Source organism: Hemiscyllium ocellatum, chromosome 6, assembly GCF_020745735.1.
Source record: "Hemiscyllium ocellatum isolate sHemOce1 chromosome 6, sHemOce1.pat.X.cur, whole genome shotgun sequence".
NCBI lineage: Eukaryota > Metazoa > Chordata > Chondrichthyes > Orectolobiformes > Hemiscylliidae > Hemiscyllium > Hemiscyllium ocellatum.
The window spans coordinates 17366816-17387586 of record NC_083406.1 but is presented as its reverse complement, the minus strand read 5'-3'; the positions used below and the strand labels follow the sequence as shown (position 1 = coordinate 17387586).

General features: G+C 40.9%; 1 protein-coding gene across 4 annotated transcripts in view; it reads right to left on the bottom strand.

Annotated features, from left to right (window-relative positions):
- Positions 1 to 1714: 1714 nt before the first annotated feature.
- fgf14 (fibroblast growth factor 14) overlaps positions 1715 to 20771 on the bottom strand; it is a 511831-nt gene continuing 492774 nt past the window's right edge. For all 4 annotated transcript variants that reach the window (XM_060826494.1, XM_060826497.1, XM_060826496.1 and 1 more), the window contains 2 exons: positions 13369 to 13567; positions 1715 to 1938 (listed from right to left, as the gene is read on the bottom strand). In XM_060826494.1, the coding sequence (XP_060682477.1) occupies positions 1802 to 1938; positions 13369 to 13567 (336 nt within the window). In that variant the 3' untranslated portion in view covers positions 1715 to 1801. The remainder of the gene's footprint in view (positions 1939 to 13368; positions 13568 to 20771) is intronic.

Here is a 20771-nt window from a genome sequence, read left to right as displayed (position 1 = left end):
ACTGGCTGGGTGGAGTTAAAATATCAATGTAATTGTTTTTGATGATTAATATTTCAGCAAGTTGGAAGATTGCTTAGCTAGAATACTGTAGCAAGCAGTTATGAGAGTAATGTGGGAAGTTCTAGTTAGAACAATTTGAGTATTTGTCAGTCAGCTATTGTGTGTCTTTTCAGGTTAGTTTGCTTTGGTGGAATAGGATAAACTGTGAAAAGAATGAAATTTCTAAATAAAATGGAGCATGTTGACATTGATTTGTGATTAGAAAAGAAAACTATATGAAGCACTTAAAATAACTCAGTAATTCAGATAAATTAATTGATTGAAGTTAACTATGACTCACGATAATCACCTCCTCTTCCACTAGGACTCCTGGTTTTGGTGTGCATTTAAAGACAAGGCAAATCACCTGCAGCCCAGCAGTTTCCAGCGACTAATGGCCAGCTGCATGCTGGGCTAGAGGTACGCTGGCACATTGACCACAATGAGCCGAACTACATGCTGAGCTTAAAGAGGAGAACAAAAAGAAAACTCTCGCAAGTCTCCCTCACGACCATTAAAATCCCTTTTTTTTACACACTCCATAACGATAACAAAGGCACCTCCTTTCAATCTCACCTCCTGTTACTGTGGTGAGGTCACACACTGGTAGATAGCCTTGCCTACGCTCCCCATAAACTAGGCGGAATTGCTCCATGGTCCTGTGACATCATTTCAGCATTGGGTTTAATTCAAGCAAGATGCAGACTTTTCCCAATGAACCATCAAAAGCACAATCCCAGGGTATGAATGTGGAACACAATATTTCCAAGAATGCAGATTGGGGGGGGGAGGAGAGAGGGTTGAAAGGGTTAGCTTTTACGCATGGGTTAGCCCCACACACAATTGGGGAGCAGTGGTGCCTGCTCACTGGACAAGGCATTGGGCATGACCAGTGTGTGCAGCACGTCACAAAATAAAGGAACTGTGGAGGAGCCGGGTGCTCATCAGAGCACCTTCTACTGATTGTGATTGACTAATTCCCTCTACATTATCACCAATCTAAAGAGCAATTTGTCAGTCTCTTTTCATTTACACATCTAGCCATTAGATTGAGACATTGATCCCATTGCTCATTGATACACATTGTTGTCATAGTTTTTTTTCTGATGCTTCCCATATCCCTGATAATTGTTGGTGTTTCCAGTCCAACATTGGTGTCAACCCAGTGTTGGCGTTTTAATTTTCTCTTCGTCTACTTTTCCTCAACAGCAAAAAACACACAACAGTCCCTGTGAAAGAAAAAGAGGTTAGGACAGTGCATAGAGCAGCCATGTTAAAAAACGAGAGAGGGACTTAGTCCTGAATGAGCAGAGATATACAGCGATGATCTGCGATCCCCACTGCTGTCTGCTGTGTTACAAATCGACAGGTCTGAAACACTTAACCTTCTCCGGGACTCGAAAAAAGAGACACTCTCTCAGGTGTGTGTTTAGCAGGCAATGTACCAAATGCAGTTGTGAAATACGTCATTCTCATGGAGTGTCACAGTTAAGAGGAAATAGATAAAAGGCATTCATTCCATTATCTTGGTAGGACATCCATGGTTAGAGTTTAGCTGGTTCTCCAAATGTCTTCTTGTTGTGGAAAGAGCTACGCATTGAGATTTATCCACTTGCAATGAGATAGACCGAAGACTGCAATGAACAAGGGGTTCACTTGCTTTACCTGATCCACAGACATTAGAAGGAGAGAGTCTGCCAGGGATAAATCACACAACAGTGTAATGGTTTAGGAATTCACGTCCTCACCAAGATCTGGCTGGCTATGTTGACTTGTTCTTTTTCACTTGCTTTCCTCCATTCATTATTGCAGAAGTACTTGTGCTTTTGCTGGGGGTGGCTGCATTTTTCGGTACGGTTTCACCAATGTCGTGCAGTGATGGCTCTCGGTACATGGCAACTGCAAATGATAGGAGACAATACAGACATGAAACAGCCATTTGTGTTCTGCATTCGCAATGTTCACAAAAGACTCTATGTTGCCACAACCCTTCACTAATGACCTGGACTCTGTCTTGAAAGGATTGGTGAAACTGTAAGGCTCTGCTCATTAGAGGTTAAACATATGGAAAGTCAGGTTTTGATTTTGGTTCAAGTTTCAGATCCAGTAATATAATTTTCTGATGGTGGGGTTTGCCAAACACATTTCCTTCCAGACAATACCTCTTTAATAGGCAGACTTTGTTACTTTGCATAACCGAAGACACTGAACATGCCTCTCTCATTGGAAAGCTTAAGAATGAGGTTTTCTTTGAAATTAACAAAATTTCCAATGAAATTCTCTTTTCAGTGATGTCATGTTCCAGATTTTAACCGTCACTTATGGGGTGGGGTGTCAGGAATGGGAGGTGGTGGAGTAAAAGTGTGTGGGGGCAAGGGGTTAGTAAGGAGATGGAATGAGGTGAGAAGTGGAATGAGGAGGATTTGGGAGAGGAGGGGGAGGAAAGATATGGTGAGGGCCTCCACAGATTGGCAGAAAGGGTAGGGGGAAGCAGGAGCCTTGGGGAAAGATGGGCACACAGGGAGTTGAATAAGTGTGTTGGAAGAGGAATAATGGATCATTAGGTAGTAGAAGACAGACAGGGAAAGGACAGGATCAAAGGTAGTGTGCAATGCAAAATGTAATCACTGCTAAAAGGTTTCAGTTCGGATCACATATATCTAGGATTGGATAAATACTTGAAAAGGAAAAGAATAGGCAGGGTTTTGGGGAAAAAGCAAGGGGATGGGACCAATTAGATAGCCCATTCAATCAACCTGCATGGCTTGATGAGCTAATTGGTCTCCTCTATACTATATTACCCATTGGACTCCTGGGCCGCATCTTCATGGCACTGGTCAGCAAGCTGCTTACCAAGGAAATCAGCAGTAATCCACTGGGCAGATCAAAAAGTCCTAGGATCTGCCCACAAATAACACAAACACCAGGGGGTTACCAATCCTCCAGCTTTGCCCTGGGCTCTGCATAGATTTAAGATCAATCTTCGGGACACTGCTGGGAACAATATTTTGGGGAATGCTTTCTGGGGATGTAAAAGCAAATAACTTGTTCGCATATTGATGAAAAGAGAGCTATGCTGCTGAAGGTTTTCATCTTCCACTAATCCAGATGAACACAAGAATGCTGTAACAGTGACACAAATATTTATAGTGCAGGAAAAAGGCAGCTGTTTGGTTGACAGGTTGACTCATTGTCATGGAGAAAACAATGAGGATCTGGAGGCTCCTCAAGTTCCCAGGAAATTCAAAAAGGATTTATCCATGTTTAATTTATCCATTTTGCTTGTAGGCAAGTGGACTCAGTGTATCAATGCATGTCAATTCTGACAAACATAATAGAGTCAAGTCATGATTTAATTGATTAGCAAATCAATTTACAATATAAAGAGTATTTTCGCAGTGCTATACCCTCTTGAATCTTCCAAAGAAGAATTTGACATGTACTATAGAGAATGGCTTCAATAAGGCAGGAAAACCCTTTCCAATATTTGATTTAAAGAGGATAGTTTGTCAGTGAAAAGTGCTCAATAATACTGCTGCTAAACCCAAGACATTGTGAGGCCAATGTAATGGTGGCAAACTCTGATTAGACATTTCCCTCGATGTTTCATCACAGGACCAGCAACCTCAATGTCTCACTAATGGTCACCTGATGCATTTGGTCCTCATCTGCTTTCCCACAGACAATCAGAAAGTAAGCATACTCTGTTAAGTCACCAAAATTGGAGGTGGAGTGGGTAACGAAGAAGGTAACCTCAGAGTAGAATGGGATCCTAATCAGATGGGCCAATGGGCTCAGGAGTGACAGTCAGAATTTAATTTAGATAAATGCCAAGTGCTGCATTTTGGAAAAGCAAATCAGAGCAGGATGTATACACTTAATGATAAGGTCCTGGGGAGTGTTGCTGAATAAAGAGATCTTGGAGTGCAGGCTCATAGTTGCTTGAAAGTATGATAGGATAGTGAAGAAGGGGTTTGGAATGCTTCCATTCAACACAGGAGTTGGGGGGTCATGTTGCGGCAGTACAGGACATTGGATAGGCCACTTTTGGAATATTTGTGGAATATATCAGAATGATGTTTTGAAACTTGAAGGAGTTCAGAAAAGTTTAACAGGGTTGGAGGATTTGAGCTATAGGGAGAGGTTGAATAGGCTGGGGCTGTTTTCCTTGGAGCATCAGCGGCTGAGGGGTGACCTTATAGAGGGTTTACAAAATCATGAGCGGCATGGACAGGACAAGTAGACAAAGCCTTTTCCCTGGGTTGGGGGAGTCCAGAACAATAGAGCATAGGTTGAGGATGAGAGGGGAAAAAATATAAAAAGGACCTAAGGGCAACATTTTCACGCAGAGGGTTGTATGTGTATGGAATGAGCTGCCAGAGGAAGTAGTGGAGGCTGGTACAATTGCAACATTTAAAAGGCACCTGGATGGATATATGAATAGGAAGGGTTTAGAGGAATATGAGCCAAGTGCTGGTCAATTGGACTAGATTAGGTTAGGATATCTGGTTGGCATGAATAAGTTAGACCGAAGGGTCTGTTTCTATGCTGTACATCTCTATGAGTCTATGACTCTAAAGTGATTGGATGGATTATGACTGTCACATGGACAGTTTCCCATTGAAAACATCTTCATTGAAAACACTTAATTAGAAGTGTTGAAAGGAAATGGAAACAAAAGGTAATTTAGTTTTCCTGCCCATAAGATGTTTCTGTTGAATTGCTTCAGCAGTGTCCTGGAGAATGGCACTCAATTTCTGAAGACTCCAGGACAATCCTGGAGGGTTGACAATCTCTGGCTGGAGCTTTCTACAACTGATTTGAGGAGCTATGTGTGCGAATTGGGATATTAGTTCATTACTTACACGAGAAGAGCTGGGGGAGGTGTAGGGGGTATAACTAGAGAGTTGGACAAATGATATTCATGCAACTCCTGATCTGTAAAAGGTGGATATTCATTTGGTCTGTTTTCCTGAGCAGTCTGTTCTAGGATCCCTGGCTATGCAACTCCAGTACAAAAGAAAAAAGCAGAGCAGGATGGACCAATTTGCATGTCAAAAGTGAACCATCTACCTGAAAAAGGCAATCTTTGCATCCACCTGTCTAAAGACCATCTCTGAGATAATGGCCACATAATGGTCACTGATGTCATTTTCCCACCAATCACATTGAACACTTTCGAAGATTGAGATGTTGTCGAATTAATCCTATCTGAACTGGGAGTTTATGTGCTTGGAAGACTTTCACTCAGATCCATTAATAATCACTCAGAGGCAGAATGATGGTCTACCTCAGCTCCTTCTGAATGTTTACAATGACTGAAGAGCCATTGAGTTCTTTCAGCAAGAGTCAGCTGCTTTCCTTATTCACAGCTCTCCGAGGATATCTCCCTTGTGACAGTAAATTAAGGCAATTACTTGTTAACATTCTAAAGTCATGTGTGACCATTTAATGCGCAACTGTAGAATCATAAAACAGTACAAGATAGAAAAAGGCCATTCAGCCCATCAAATCTGCACCAACTCATTTGAAGAGTAATCCAATAATCTCACTCCCTGGTCTTTTCTCACACCCCTGTGATTTTTATGTCCTTCAAGTATTTATGCAAGCTAGTTTGAAGACAACCATTGAATTTATATCCACCCCCCTTTTTAAAAATCAATTTATAGCATACATTGCTGGCTATGTGAAATTTGTAATCCAACACCTGGAGAATGTGATGGTGAGCTGTCATCTTGAATGAATTGAAGCTTGGGGCCCAGGGACACCTGTAGTGCTGCTTGGGTGGGAGATTCAGGAATCGGATCTCCTGACATTGAGGAAACAGCAATATATTTCCAAGTCAGCATAGCGTGTGGCTTGGAAGGAAGTATTCAGGTTTCCCCATGCATCTATTGCCTTTGTCTTTCTAGGGATAGAGTTCATGGGTTTGGAAAGCAGTTTGTAAAGAAGCATTAGCAGGTTATGGCAGTGCATCTTGTAGGTGGGACACACTGCTGCCACTGTGCATCTGTGGCAAGGGAGTTAATAATGAAGATGATGAATGGGGCCTCATTCAAATTAACCTCTTTATCATTTATGGTGTTGAGCTTCTTGAATTCCTAGCCGCTGACCTTCTCTTGTAGCCACAGAGCTTACATGGTAGGTCAAGTTTAGCTTCTAGTCAATGGTAACTGCTAGGATATTGATTGTGGGGGAGTCAGCGGTTGTAATTCCATTGAAAATTAAGGAGCAGTGGTTAGATTTCTTCTTGTTAGAGGTGATCATTGTTTGGTGCCTGTGTGGTGCACATGTTTCTTTCCACTTGCTGGGCAGCACGGTGGCTCAGTGGTTAGCACAGCTGCCTTATAGCGCCAGGGACCCAGGTTCAATTCCCGCCTTGGGCAACTGCCTGTTTGGAGTTTGCATATCCTCCCACAGTCCAAAGGTGTGCAGGTTAGGTGAATTGGCCATGCTAAGTTGCACGTAGTGTTAGGTGCATTAGTCAGGTGTAAATGTAGGGGAATGGGTCTGGGTGGGTTGCTCTTCGGAGTGGTGTGGATTTGTTGGGTCGATGGGCCTGTTTCCACACTGTAGGTAATCTAATCTTGTCAGCCCAGGGGTAGTCATGGTCCAGCTCTTGCTGCATTTGGTCACGGATTGTTCAGTATCTGAGGTGTTGCAGATGATATGGAACATTGTGCAATCATATGTGAACATTCCTACTTCTGACCTTTGATGGAGGAAAGGTCATTCATGAAGCAGCTGAAGATGGTTGGGCCTACGACACTACCATGAGGAAATCCTGCAGACAAGTCCTGGAGCTGAGATGACTGACCTCCAACAACCAAATCATCTTCCTATAGCCCAGATATGAGGCATTCCAAATACTAGCTACTCACTGTTTTAAAAAGTTTATCCCTCACTCTAGCTCTTTTGTCAATCACCTTAAATATCTAGTTTCTGGATTAGTGTTGCTGGAAGAGCACAGCAGTTCAGGCAGCATCCAAGGAGCAGCTGCCTGAACTGGTGTGCTCTTCCAGCACCATTAATCCAGAATCTGGTTTCCAGCATCTGCAGTCATTATTTTTACCTCGTTAAATATCTAGTTATTGGTCCTTCAGCTATTGGATACATTTCACTTTATTCGGCCTCCTTGAATAACAGAATCAGAAACAACTGGAACCCACTGTCATCTTTGATATGCTGGGCCCCATTTCACTTGGTTTTCTCTGGCAAAACCAAGATTTCACAGCAGATTGATTTAAGTGGACATTTTTATCAATTGCAGGATAGAGACACATAGGGAACTTTACTTCACTGGAATTGTGTGCTGAGGTTCACAGTGCCTGGTCTTTGGCACAATGGCTGTAGTGCAAGAAAGTAAAGATTAAATATTACAATCATTATAAAACAAAGGTTATTCAATATGGCATCTATGAATCTAATTATTAATCAACAACAACTTGAGTCTATCTCATGACATTCAAGTGATAAAACATCCCAAGGCAAAAGAGTTCAAAAAGAAAATTTGACACCAACCAGATACAATGATAAGAACAGCATGTAACAAGAATAATTTCCAAATCTTCCCCTTCAATGAACCAAAGAACAGGTGGCTTAATGCTTGGTCAGAGTGAGGTTTTAAGGGCTATCCTAAAGAGGAGGAAGAGATAGATAGACAGAAAGGGAGAGAGAGAGAGAGAGAGAGAAAAAAAGGGAGAGACAGAGAGTTTGGAGGGGTGTGGGAGAGAACTCCAGAATTTAGATCCCAGACCGACATGGCAACAGCCACCAATGATAGCGCACTGAATGGCAAAGACGCTCAAGGAGTTGGAATTGTAGAAGCACACAGATGGGGAATGAAAGGAATCAGGATGATTTATTTTTTAACAAATCTAGACCTTGCTGGAATGGAAGACAATGCAGGCCACTGAATAGCTGAAAGATGGACAGATCGTCTTGCAGTATGTCTGGCACAAGAATCCAGAATTGGAGTAACGTAGGGAGCTTTGAATGTTTCAGAAGTCAAAAGGAAATGCAGAATCTGAGAATAATAATAATAATCACACATATACTTAACATCACACTTTCCATAGCATGAATCACTGGGTATGTTTTCACATTTGTGGTTCTCAGTCTTGAGGTGATTGGCTGATAATGCCTGATTGAATTCCCAAGTATCAATTCAAACCATCCACTTTTACAGACTTTTACTTGCACCTTGTCATTTGAAACTCCGTTTTAATTTTAAAAAGCAATCTCCCAATCCTTAACTTTGAATGAACTATCAATCAAATAATTCAAATGAAAATTATTACAGGGAACTGAATAAACAAAGGTTGTGAAGATAGTTCTGATTGAAGCATTGGTCAAAATCATTTAACATTTCACAATTACAGACGTTAAGTTAATGGTCTGTAGTTACTTGTATTTTTGTCTCCTTCCCTTTCTAATGACATTGGCACTTTTCCAATCCTCTAACATTATTCCAAGGGATTAGATTAGATTACTTACAGTGTGGAAACAGGCCCTTCGGCCCAACAAGTCCACACCGACCCGCAACCCACCCATACCCCTACATTTACCCCTTACCTAACACTATGGGCAATTTAGCATGGCCAATTCACCTGACCCGCACATCTTTGGACCGTGGGAGGAAACCAGAGCACCCGGAGGAAACCCACGCAGACACAGGGAGTCGGGAATTGAACCCAGGTCTCAGGTGCTGTGAGACAGCAGTGCTAACCACTGTGCCACCATGCCGCCCACAAATTCTTGGATTCTTGGAAAAGTACAACCATTATCTCTGTAGCTTCTTTTAATATCCTAGGATGAATTCCATCAGGTCAACAAGAATTTTATTCATTGTTAGCCTCATTAGTTGCCGTAGTAATTATTCTCCAGTGATAGTTATAGTACTATGAAGTCTGATTCAAAGTATTTATGTTTAAAGAAAATTAAAAATTATAAATTTTAAAAAGTTCTTGATGTCCATCTTGATGGTAGTTGCAAGTTAACAGTCAAAGTTTACTTTCTCAATCTTTATTATTTATTTGGTTATCATTTATTAATTGTTAAAACTTTCCCAATTCTCCAGCTTACCATTAAACTTTGCCACATTGCATTTCTTTCTCTTTAAAGTTGCTGCTATCCTTAACTTCCCCAGTTAAATATGGTTGGTGTAACTCCTTTCTAGAATCCTTTTTCCTTACTCAGATATATGTTTGTTGTGAACTATGAGGGGTTACCTCAATTACAACAGGATCTGGACCAGATGGGCCAGTGAGCTGAGAAGTGGCAGATGGAGTTTAATTCAGATAAATGCGAGGTGCTGCATTTTGGGAAAGTAAATCTTAGCAGGACTTATACACTTAATAGTAAGGTCCTAGGGAGTGTTGCTGAACAAAGAGACCTTGGAGTGCAGGTTCATAGCTCCTTGAAAGTGGAGTCGCAGGTAGATAGGATAGTGAAGAAGGCGTTTGGTATGCTTTCCTTTATTGGTCAGAGTATTGAGTGCAGGAGTTGGGAGGTCATGTTGCGGCTGTATAGGACATTGGTTAGGCCACTGTTGGAATATTGCGTGCAATTCTGGTCTCCTTCCTATCGGAAAGATGTTGTGAAACTTGAAAGGGGTCAGAAAAGATTTATAAGGATGTTGCCAGGATTGGAGGATCTGAGCTATAGGGAGAGGCTGAACAGGCTGGGGCTACTTTCCCTGGAACGTCGGAGGCTGAGGGGTGACCTTATAGAGGTTTACAAAATTATGAGGGGCATGGATAGGATAAATAGGCAAAGTCTTTTCCCTGGGGTCGGGGAGTCCAGAACTAGAGGGCATAGGTTTAGGTGAGAGGGGAAAGATATAAAAGAGACCTAAGGGGTAACTTTTTCACGCAGAGGGTGGTACGTGTATGGAATGAGCTGCCAGAGGAAGTGGTGGATGCTGGTACAGTTGCAACATTTAAGAGGCATTTGAGTGGTATATTAATAGGAAGGGTTTGGAGGGATATGGGTTGGTGCTGGCAGGTGGGACCAGATTGGGTTGGGATATCTGGTCGGCATGGACAGGTTGGACCGAAGGGTCTGTTTCCATGCTGTACATCTCTATGACTCTATTAACTAATTTCTTAAACATCTCCTACTGTCTTTGCTGCTAAACTCTTTTTTCAGCCCATACCAGCTTGCTCTGCCCTCATTCCCTTATTCTGTAATTCATGTTCAATACACTTATTTTCAACACAAGTTTCTCCTTCTCAAACTGAATGTGAAATTCAACGATGTTATGCTCACTGGTCTCTAGGGGATCCATTACTCCGAAATAATTCCCTGAACCTTCCTCATTATATATCATTGGATCCCAAATAGCCTGATCCCTGATTGGATTCCTATATATTGTTCTAAGAAAATGTCTCAAATACACTCTATGAAACCCTCCTCGTGGCTACCTCTGCCAATCTGATTTTTTTCAAACTACATGAATATTAAATTCACCCTTGATTAACATGTTGCCCTTTTTAAAAATGCCATTGTTATTTCTTGGCTTGTTACCTGTCCGAGCACATAGTTCCTGTCGCGGGGCTTACAGACTACTCCCACCAGTTCTCCTTGTTATTTCTTAACCTCACCCAAATAAATTCTACATCTTCTGATCAAAATTCATTTCAAGCTATCATACTTACTCCATCATTTACTAGCCGAACTACCCCACCACCATTTTCTTGCTGCTTGTCTTTTTGAGAAGTAACATACCCTAAATATTCCCAGCTTTGACCTTCTTGTAATCATGTCTCTGTAATGGCTGTAAGATTATCTTCACCAACATCTAGTGGAGTTGTGAATTTGTTTATTTTGACCTAAATGCTGCATGCACTCAAGTAGAGAGCTATTAATTGGACTTTTCACCACTTTTTTCTCCCATTGACCCTAATCTAACCCAAATGTTTGTACACTGTGTCCCTTTCTATCCAACTCTGTATATTGTAATTCAAATAGGTGCCCTACAATGCTGCCATATTCCTTTTGTTTTGTAAGCCTACCTTTGCCACATCCCTAACCTTCCCCCCTCTAATTACTTTAATGCCCTTTCTACATCTGTAGTTATTTGATTGGCCAGGACACTGGTCCAAGCACAGTTTTAATCCCATCAGAACAGTTGTCTTCTGTGCAGTACCGCTGCCCAAATGTAATCAATTTCACCAATCTTTGAAGTTAAAAATCACACAACACCAGGCTATAGTCCAACAGGTTTAATTGGAAGCACTAGCTTCATCAGGTGGTACCAATCTTTGAGACATACATTTAACTCCTTGGCTTTATTTAGGCTGTGACAATTCTCCAGTGGGTCAAGTAGTAATCCACAGATTATTACCTTGGAGGCTCTGCTTTTCAAGTTAGCCCCTAACTGTTCAAACAGTTTCAGAACAATCTCCTGTCAAGTCCTATTAATACCACTGGTACATGCATAAGAACATCCATGGTGCTTACTTGGGAAGTTAAAATTCCAAGTGCTGGTTTTAGTCTGCCCAGACTGTTCTGGTATTACCAAATCCAGGCAGATATGGGCCTTTTACCTCATACTTACCCTGGTTTTGGCGAGATTCATTTGGATCTTTTGTCAGCATGTGTAAAGCCTACTCAGGAGTCTAATCTGCTGGATTGTCATCTGGCACCTTCGGAAATGTTCACTCCCTTCCCCAGAAAGTATTCACCTCCTCCCCTCCGATACCATCCCATGAGTGCTCTTCCTGGCCGCCCACTCTCATGACTCACCATCTTCATCTTGTCCGTCTGACAGCAAAAGATTTGGGGCTGTCAGGCAGAGGAGAGGTGTGACTGAACATCAGCGTGAGAAGGATAAAGACTGTCAAGGCATCAAAGAGTGAGGGAGGGACTGAACATGGTCAGTGAGGGCTGCTGATAGGGGTAGACCCTGTCAGGGTGATGAGGGTGGAGAATACTGTCAGGGTTGAGGGAGAAAGTCAATGCAGTTGGAGAGTGAGGGAAGGGAATGAACACTATTGGGTGTGAGAGGGGTGAAGTCAGGGAGGTGGTGAAAACCATTGGGGTGCAGGAGTGGTCTGAACTGTCAAAGAGTTGGTGGGTTAGTGAACCCTGTTGGGGTTGAAGGAGACAACCTCAGCATGATAGGGGTAGACCCTGTCAGGGTGATGAGGGTGGAGAATACTGTCAGAGTTGAGGAAGAAGGTCAATGCATTTGGAGAGTGAGGGAAGGGAATGAACACCGTTGGGTGTGAGAGGGTGAAGTCAGGGAGGGTGAACATTGTTGGGGGCCAAAGGAAGTTGAGAGCATTGTTGGGGTGCAAGCATGAGCAAGAACACTGTAGGGGTACGGGGTGGGGAGAGAGTGAACACTACCTGCTGTGAGGGGATGTTAACTCTAAACAAAAGAATCTCAACCATGGGGTGATTAGTAATTGGAGGCATTACTTTCAAAATATTTACTGAAAAAATAGAGCTGGAAATAATACAATTGCTTAAAGCTCTGAACAAACAAACCCTTATCGAAATACAGCAGCTGGTGTCATTAAAAGGGGGTCCAACAATTCTGCCTTATAAGGAAGCAATGTATGGAAATTATGCTCCATAATTGTGAATAAGCCTGTTTCAGAAGTCAGGTCCAGAAATGTGAAGTTTAGTTGTCCAACAAAAATGTAGGAGTGACCATCTAATGGCGAATGTCACTCCCCAGAAGATTAGGGACATTCACATTGTTTCTTTCTTCATCGATGCTGCCTGATTTACTGAGTATTTCCATACTTCCTGTTCTTCAGATCTGGAGCACCAACAGTATTTTGTGCAATATTGATACTTGGGCTCCTGCTACAATGTTCAGTTACTGAAAGGAGTTCTAACCAGACAATTTTAACTGTTAAGAGTATCAGCAGAAACCACATGCGGCCTTTGTTCACTCGGGGTGAGATAGCCTTGGATATGATTTATCCATTGAGAAGATTTAGCTTCAGATGATGATTCCTCCCAGGGAGACTGTCCAGCGTCCTCACTAACTGTCCTTTAAATCTCTGTAACTGGCAATGACTGAATTATTTAATTGATGCTACTGCAAGCTCTGAGGCCATAATGGCTCTTTTTTGAAATTATCAAGTAATTAATTAATTAATTTTCAAAGATTAATTCAAAACTAGTTCCTACTTTTCTTTATAGGTGTACTATATATATAAGGCACAAAACAGTATTATCTCAAACCTTATCCCATTTGTTCCCGGACAACCCATGGACTTCATAATAAAGGGTCCTACCATTATTTTATAACATTTTACAGTCAAAATAACCATGAAAAATGGCATTGATGATCTACTGTCAACGATTTACCTTCCAATGGTTTGGGCAGGAAATGAGATGCTGGTTTGGTTTTCTTCACGCGATTTCCCTTCATGATTTGGCCATCTTTGTTGAAACCCAGATACCAAGCTCTGCCAGATTCCTGCTGTCTGTAGAGCATTGATGAATAGATCACATAGTAGTTCTCATACACTGATTCCTTAAACTTGCATTCAGGTGTAAAAAGTTCCTGTGGAAAAACAACAGAATGGTTTTAATTGAATATTTAAGTTGGGCTGCAATCTATATCTTAAAGTAAAATAAACTCTTTTTGCAGAATTATGGAAATTTATAGGGGAGAAAGAGCTTATTTCGCCTACTGCGTCAATGCCAGTCCTTTTCCCTGTAGTCTTCCAATTTTGCTTCCTTTAGATACCCAGTTGCATTTTAAATGCCTCAACTGCATCTGCCTCTGCCACACTCTCTACCAGGGGATTTTGGATCCTAAACACAACCTGAAGAATAAAAAATTACTCTTTGCCTTTGGTCCCTTTGCGAATCATCATAGACCAATGTCCTCTGGTTCTTGTCAACTGGAACAGTCTCTCTCCATCTGCTCTCTCTAAATTCCTTACAATTTTGAAAACCTCTATCAAATCTTTTCTTGCCCTTTTCCTCAATAATATATTCTTGAAACCCACATTCTTACGAATCACTTTTACACCATTTCCAATGCTTTCACATTCTTTCTGAAGTACACTCCCAGAATTGGGCACCATATTCCAGTTGAGATCTAACTAATTTTATTTGTTAGTTTGTATTCCATGCTAAAAGCTGTTTAAACCCACAGCCTGAATTTTTCTGCAACTGGTAAACTTCAGACACCGCAAAGATTTTTATTTTAGTCTTGTCAGCAAAACATTGCTTCACCTCCTCACCAAATTGAAATGAAGGCACACGACAATATTTGACTAAATTAATTCTTCAGCATAATTTTATAACATGACATTTCTCTCTCAGTCTTCCTCTGCTCCTGCAATTGTCACGGTTTTGCTTTTCAAGTTTGGCGCCATCTACCAGTTCGTGTCCAACTGGGGCTGAGTGGGTAGCACTTTCACCTCGGAGTCAGGAATGTTCAAACACTTGAGCACAGAATCTACGCTGATACCCCTCTGGCCAGAACTGAGACAGAGAGAGAAAGTTGCACGTCATAGAGTAGAAGAGCTGTACAGCCCGGAAACAGACCCTTCGGTCCAATTTGTCCATGTGAACCAGATATCCTAACTTAATCTATCCCATTTGACAGCACCTGGACCAAATCCCTCTAAGTCTAAACTTTTCCTATTCATATCCCCACCCAGATGCCTTTTAAATTCCACACAGAAGGTGGTGCTTGTATGGAATGAGTTACCAGAGGAAGTGGTGGAGGCTGGTATAACACTTAAAAGACATCTGGATGGGTATATCAATAGGAAGGGTTGAGAGGGATATGGGCCAAGTTCTAGCAAATGGGATTAGGATATCTGGTCGGCATGGATGAGTTAGACCGATGGGTCTGTTTCCGTACTGTACATCTCTATGGCTCTAAATGTTGTAATTGTACCAGCCTCCATCAGTCCCTCTGGCAGCTCATTCCATACGCACAACACCGTCTGCGTGCAAAAGCTGTCCCTTGGGTCCCTCTTATATCTTTCCCCTCTCACCTTAAACCTATGTCCTCTAGCTTTGGACTACCCATACCAGGCAAAATAGATCTTGTCTATTTACCCTATCCAAGCCCCTCATGATTTTATAAACCTTTACAAAGTCATCCCTCAGTCTTCAATTCTTCAGGGAAAATAGCCTCAGGCTTCCTCATGCACTTTACAGCCAATATAATACTTCTGAAGTGTATTCACTGCTATGATACAGTAAAATGACAGCCAATTTACACACAGCATGCTCCCAAAACAGAAATATGACAATGTTTTGAAAGCTTTAGTGGTATTAGTTGAGGGATAAGTTTTAGTCAGATCTGGTCATTCTTCTGCACTTCTTAGAAATAGTGCCAAGTGGAACTTTTATACAGAGCTGAGAGGGCAGTTAGGGTCTCAACTTGACATTTCATCTAAAAGATGGTACAGCATTCTTTAAGTATTGCATCGGGTCTGCAAAACTCGATTTTTGTACTCAAGCCACTGGGGTGGGTCTTGAACCCAAGGCCTTCTCACACTGAGTGCTACCAACTGAGTCATGGCTGAGAGAGTGTTTTGAAAATGCTGAAAGCATGAAAGGCGCTACAGAAGTGCAACTCTTAAGTCAGAGAGGATTGTTGGGTCCATTACGTTGATTGCCAGATGTTGCTGGAGTAATCCAAGATAAGTGTTGCAATTTTTCCTTTCATAACATTTACAACAGAAGCTTTAACCACCTTGTTTTGAAAAGCTTAACTCTGACATTAAAACAAAAAGCAGAAAAATGTCATTGAATCATGGTGAGCACCCATTCACTAACAATAAATGTTAAGACTTATGTCAGTGACACCTTGGCCCTCAAAAATTGACATTGGAAAACCAGTTCATTTCTGTCTTTTCCATTTTCTCCTAGGTGCATTGATTTATCTGTTCCCCACCTCCACCAGCATCTCTCATAAGCGGCTCTTGTCCAATTTGCATTAAAAGATAATAGCTTTATCTTCTAATTACAGTTTGTGCTCAGTACTCTTTTGGAATACTTATTAAGAACTCCCTCCACAATGGGCGACCTCACTGCTTTTATTCTCTGTTTGCAGAACAACTCAAGCTTTACTAACCTGCGGGTTGACAACTAAACACATCTGAGCTTTGTGCAGAAGAATGCGCTGAAACAACGATGCATTAGCAAACCTCAATTATGTAAAACATTGCCTTGGAAGATACTGTTTTATATGACATTCATGCTACATTCAAGGGACTGGAATTTGCTGAGTGGAATCATTCCATCCATTTTTCTTATTATGAAAATTGAAGGCACTTACCTAGCCAAAAGTACAAATTTATATTATTTCCTTAATGTATACCTTCACTGAACCTGAGAGCTAAACAAAATATTGGATTTTAAATGTTGATGATTGCAATTAACTTTTAACAGGTGAGGTGTGGAATAAATTAATCAGCCAGCTAATTGTTCAAAGATAATGTTCTTGTAAAGACATTAAGATTAGCTTTCATTCAGGAACAGAGTTTATTTTGATTTGTATAATATAATATACTTTGGTTTCTTTCCAGTCATTATAAAGCATGTTTTTCTTTATTCATTAGTTCACAAGATGTGGGTGTTGCTGACAAAACCAGTATAGCTGATCATCCCCAATTCACCTTGAGAAATCCACAGAATCACAGAATTGTTACAGTCAGAAGGAGTCTATTTTTGTCCATCACAAATGCACTGGCCTTATGAGCAATAAATGCTGGCCTAGCCAGTGACACCCACATCCTGTGAATGAATAAAACAAAATTGTCATCCTCACGGTTCACAATTCTCCCAAGTTATCCACAAACTTTGAAATGTCCCAAGCCCACCAAGATCAGCTGTGCTAACAAACCCCACGTACATCAGGAAAAGCAACAGTCCCAAAACCGAACCCTGTACACTCAAACCCTCTTCCAGCCCAAAAAATACCCATTAAATAAGACTCACAGTTTACTATCTTTCAGCCAATTTTGCATCTATGTTGCTACTGTTTCTTTTATTTCAAGGCCTTTAAAAATTAGTGATGAATAGTCTGTTTGAACCACTGCAGCGATTTTCTGCAACTGATTGGCCATTTCACAGAGCAGATAATAGTCAACGACATTGTTATTGGTTGGTAGCCACAAAAAGATCAGACAGGATATAGATGAAAGATTTCCTTCCCTAAAGGATTTGATAAACAGATTGGATTTTACAATGGCAGAGATTGGATTTTATAACGGCAGAGATTGGAAAATTATGATGAGAATTTTAATATTGAAATATTGCTTAACCAGGAGCCTGGGAAGATCAGCCATTTGAAATCTCGGCACTCCTCCAAATACTGGGCCAATTTCTGTCTTAAAGAACTCCTTAAGATCTTCCAATTAAGACAACTACTGATCGTCTCTTCTGATCTCTCCTTATGGGAATTTGGGATAATGCTCCAGTGAAGTGCCTCAGGAAGTTTTGCAATAGAGCCTGCTTCAAATTGTGTTCTAATGTATCAGAATGTGTCTAGCTGCTTCGCAGCAGTGTTTATCAGATAAAGTATAACACCCCAGAAGGAAATATTAGGGCAGATGACCAACTACTTGATCAAAGACATTATACAAATACAGGTTATGCTGGAACCCGCTGTTCAGCTAATAAATTGGCAATGACCCGAAAATGAAGCAATGATCAAACTGGAAACAAGACAGCAACTGAGCAAAACCAGCTTCAAGGCAGGAATGGGGAACACACCAGAAATATTCTGAGCAGGAATTAAAGGATTAACTCATTAGCCACATACTAATGAGAGAGAAATAGAACAACAACAGATGTGAAGATATCAGATGTCTCAGATCAAATTTAGGTTTGTTAAATTTAGCTAAAATAGCAGAATGTTAACATGTTTCTAATAACAAATGGGACCACTGATATGGAAAGATTTGTACTTTAGAATCCTTTGATAAATCAGAAAGTAAGAACTGCACATTTATAGTGCCTTTAACAACCACTGGCCATTTCAAAGTCCTTTACAAATAATAAAGAACTTCTGAAATGTAGTTACAGTTATAACATTGAAAACACAGCAGCGAAATATATAAACTGCAAGATCCTACAAACAGCAATGCAGCCACGTCTAAATAATTTTGTCCTTTTTAGTGATGTCGACTGTGGGGTAAATATTGGTCAGGAGGTGGGAGGGGAAATCCCAGACCCCCTCACATCTGTTATGCAAAATAGTGTCTTGTTTGTGACTGCTGGAGAGCATTGTTGTGGACTTAGGTTGATATCTTATTTGAGAGGTAGCACTCAGAACAATGTAGCACTCCATCAATTCTGCACTGGGAACATTGGCCTGGATTATATTTTCCAATCTCTGGAGACAGATTTGAAAGTTCTAAATCAGAGATGAAAGTGCTGCCACTGAGACATGATTGAATCCTGAACATGTCATTGGGCTAGCTGCATTATCAGTAAATGCCAACATCATGCAAACAATTGTTTTACACAAATAATTCAACTTCTGCACATCTGTAACTCCTTAAATCAAATACGTGACTAGAATGAACAATGTTATCTTGCTAAATTCACACTTTATAAATTGCATATAACATATATGCCCAGAAAATGTTGGATGCACTTTCAATCAACCGGACTTTAAAATGGTACATCAGCAATGTTTAAACTGTGAAAAGCAAGCACACTTTTTGCTTAAGGACTAGATAACTAAAATGCTTCCTTTCATCCAGAGCATGGTGAGTTTAAATTGCAAACAAAGTCAGTGAGGTGTCAGAACCTGAGCAATTCCGCTGTAAATTACAGTGCAGTCTTTTAAAAGAATCCACTTCAAGCATCTACAGCAGGAAGCACATTTATGTTTTTACCTCAGACGACAAGAAGTGAGTCAATGTTCTTACCACAGGCACACTTTACTTCTTTTAATATCAATATTTAACTTAATCAAGTTGTGGGTTCGAGCCTATTTCCAGTAAAATGTTTATTGGCTACCGTAAACTACAGTGAAAACAATTTACAGAATGTGATACTGAAAACTGGTACAAATCTATTTTTTCAAAACAGTCACTTTTTCACAAAATATCTTAAAAAATGAATGCACTATTATTTGCAGTTACAAGTTACTCAATGAAGATGGCCAACAAAGAGAACACATCATTCATGAATAAAACTGAAAATTCTAATCTGTCCCACTGTTATCAATCTCTGCACATGCATTTTTTTCAATCATTCTCTCTAAATTCAGGCCTTTTATTGACATGTGTGAGCTGTTATCAGTTCGTCTGGTGTCTGCTTGTTCCTGGTGAGATGTTTCTTCCCTGGGTATGTCAGTCCCATGGTGAGTACTCGAAAGAGCAAGATGCTTGTCTTTCCGATTTTGTGTCCTTGCTGGGTTGATGACTTCCTCAGCCTGGGAGCTTCTGTTGCTCACTCTTTGATTTGATTGAAAGCTGCTTTAGTGCTCCAAAATCACAGACAGCACAGATAAATGTTCACACTTTGATTAGGCAAGAACTTTGCTGAATAGTTCATAACTCCAACAAATCATTGCACTGCTTTTGCATCTGTTGGTTGCTACAGTCATAATCTTATCAAGATATTGGCAAAGTCTTTTGCTGTCAGTATATGATCTTTGTTCTTGACTTCAGGCATCTTCAACTGCCTGTTCTTTATTCCCATCATACTTTTGTTTTCTGCTGTTCCGCGATGACTGCCTCTTCCGCTTTCATTAGCTTTCCCTCAGCTTCCAGTTCCTTGAAGAACAATGTCTTGCCTTTCTTGTCATGATATCCATTTTTAGCACTGACATTTACAATGTGGGGCTGCCTATTCCTCTATATCGTCTTTCAGGCCAGACTTGAGACCAACTGGAGATTTCCTTGGCAAATGGTCTCTCTATCTCATCTACTTTGAGAAAGACATCCAAGACAGGTGAAAACATCTTTAGTAATCTTTTAGGACTTGATTAGCTGTCATTGGCTCAGGGGCTTGTAAAATACTACAAATCTCTTCTGACACATGTAAGGTTACTACTCCAAGCTTTAGACTTGCTTTCAGCTGAGTGGATTCTGTTTAATGAGTTCCGGATCATTTTTTTCATTCCGTGGACTCAGGATTATTTGTCTCTTGATATTGTTCTATCACTTGACGTCAAATTTACTTTCAAGGGCTTCACCTCCTGGCCACCATTTTAAGCCAAATTGCACAAGTCTGTGAAGCTCATCATGTTGCATAAAGCCCCAATGTATTTCAAAAAAAATCATTTGGGGCAGAAGATGGCCTTCAGCCCACCCAGTCTGCACCAACAAAAAAATCTAGACTAAATCTGCTATAGTTTTTATAGCACTTCTCATGTTCTCACTAATCCAGTCACCATTTGAACAGTCACAAACCATTCATCACCTTCAGAGGGAACAATGTCAACCTGTTGTATGGTGTAGACTGACTTGTCTAAATGTTGACAAGTGTGCTGCTGAAAAAGCACAGCAGGTCAGTCAGCATCTGAGGAGCAGAAAAATCGACGTTTTTCCCTGAAGAAGGGCTTATGCCTGAAACGTCGATTTTCCTGCTCCTCGGATGCTGACTGACCTGCTGCGCTTTTCCAGCACACACTTTTCAACTCTGGTCGCCAGCATCTGCAGTCCTCACTTTCTCCTGATTTGTCTAAATCACTGGCTCCAGAAGTACTGAGGGAATGGGGCACTGTTGGAAGTGCCATCTTTCAGATGAGGCTGATGATCCTGTCAGATGGATGTATA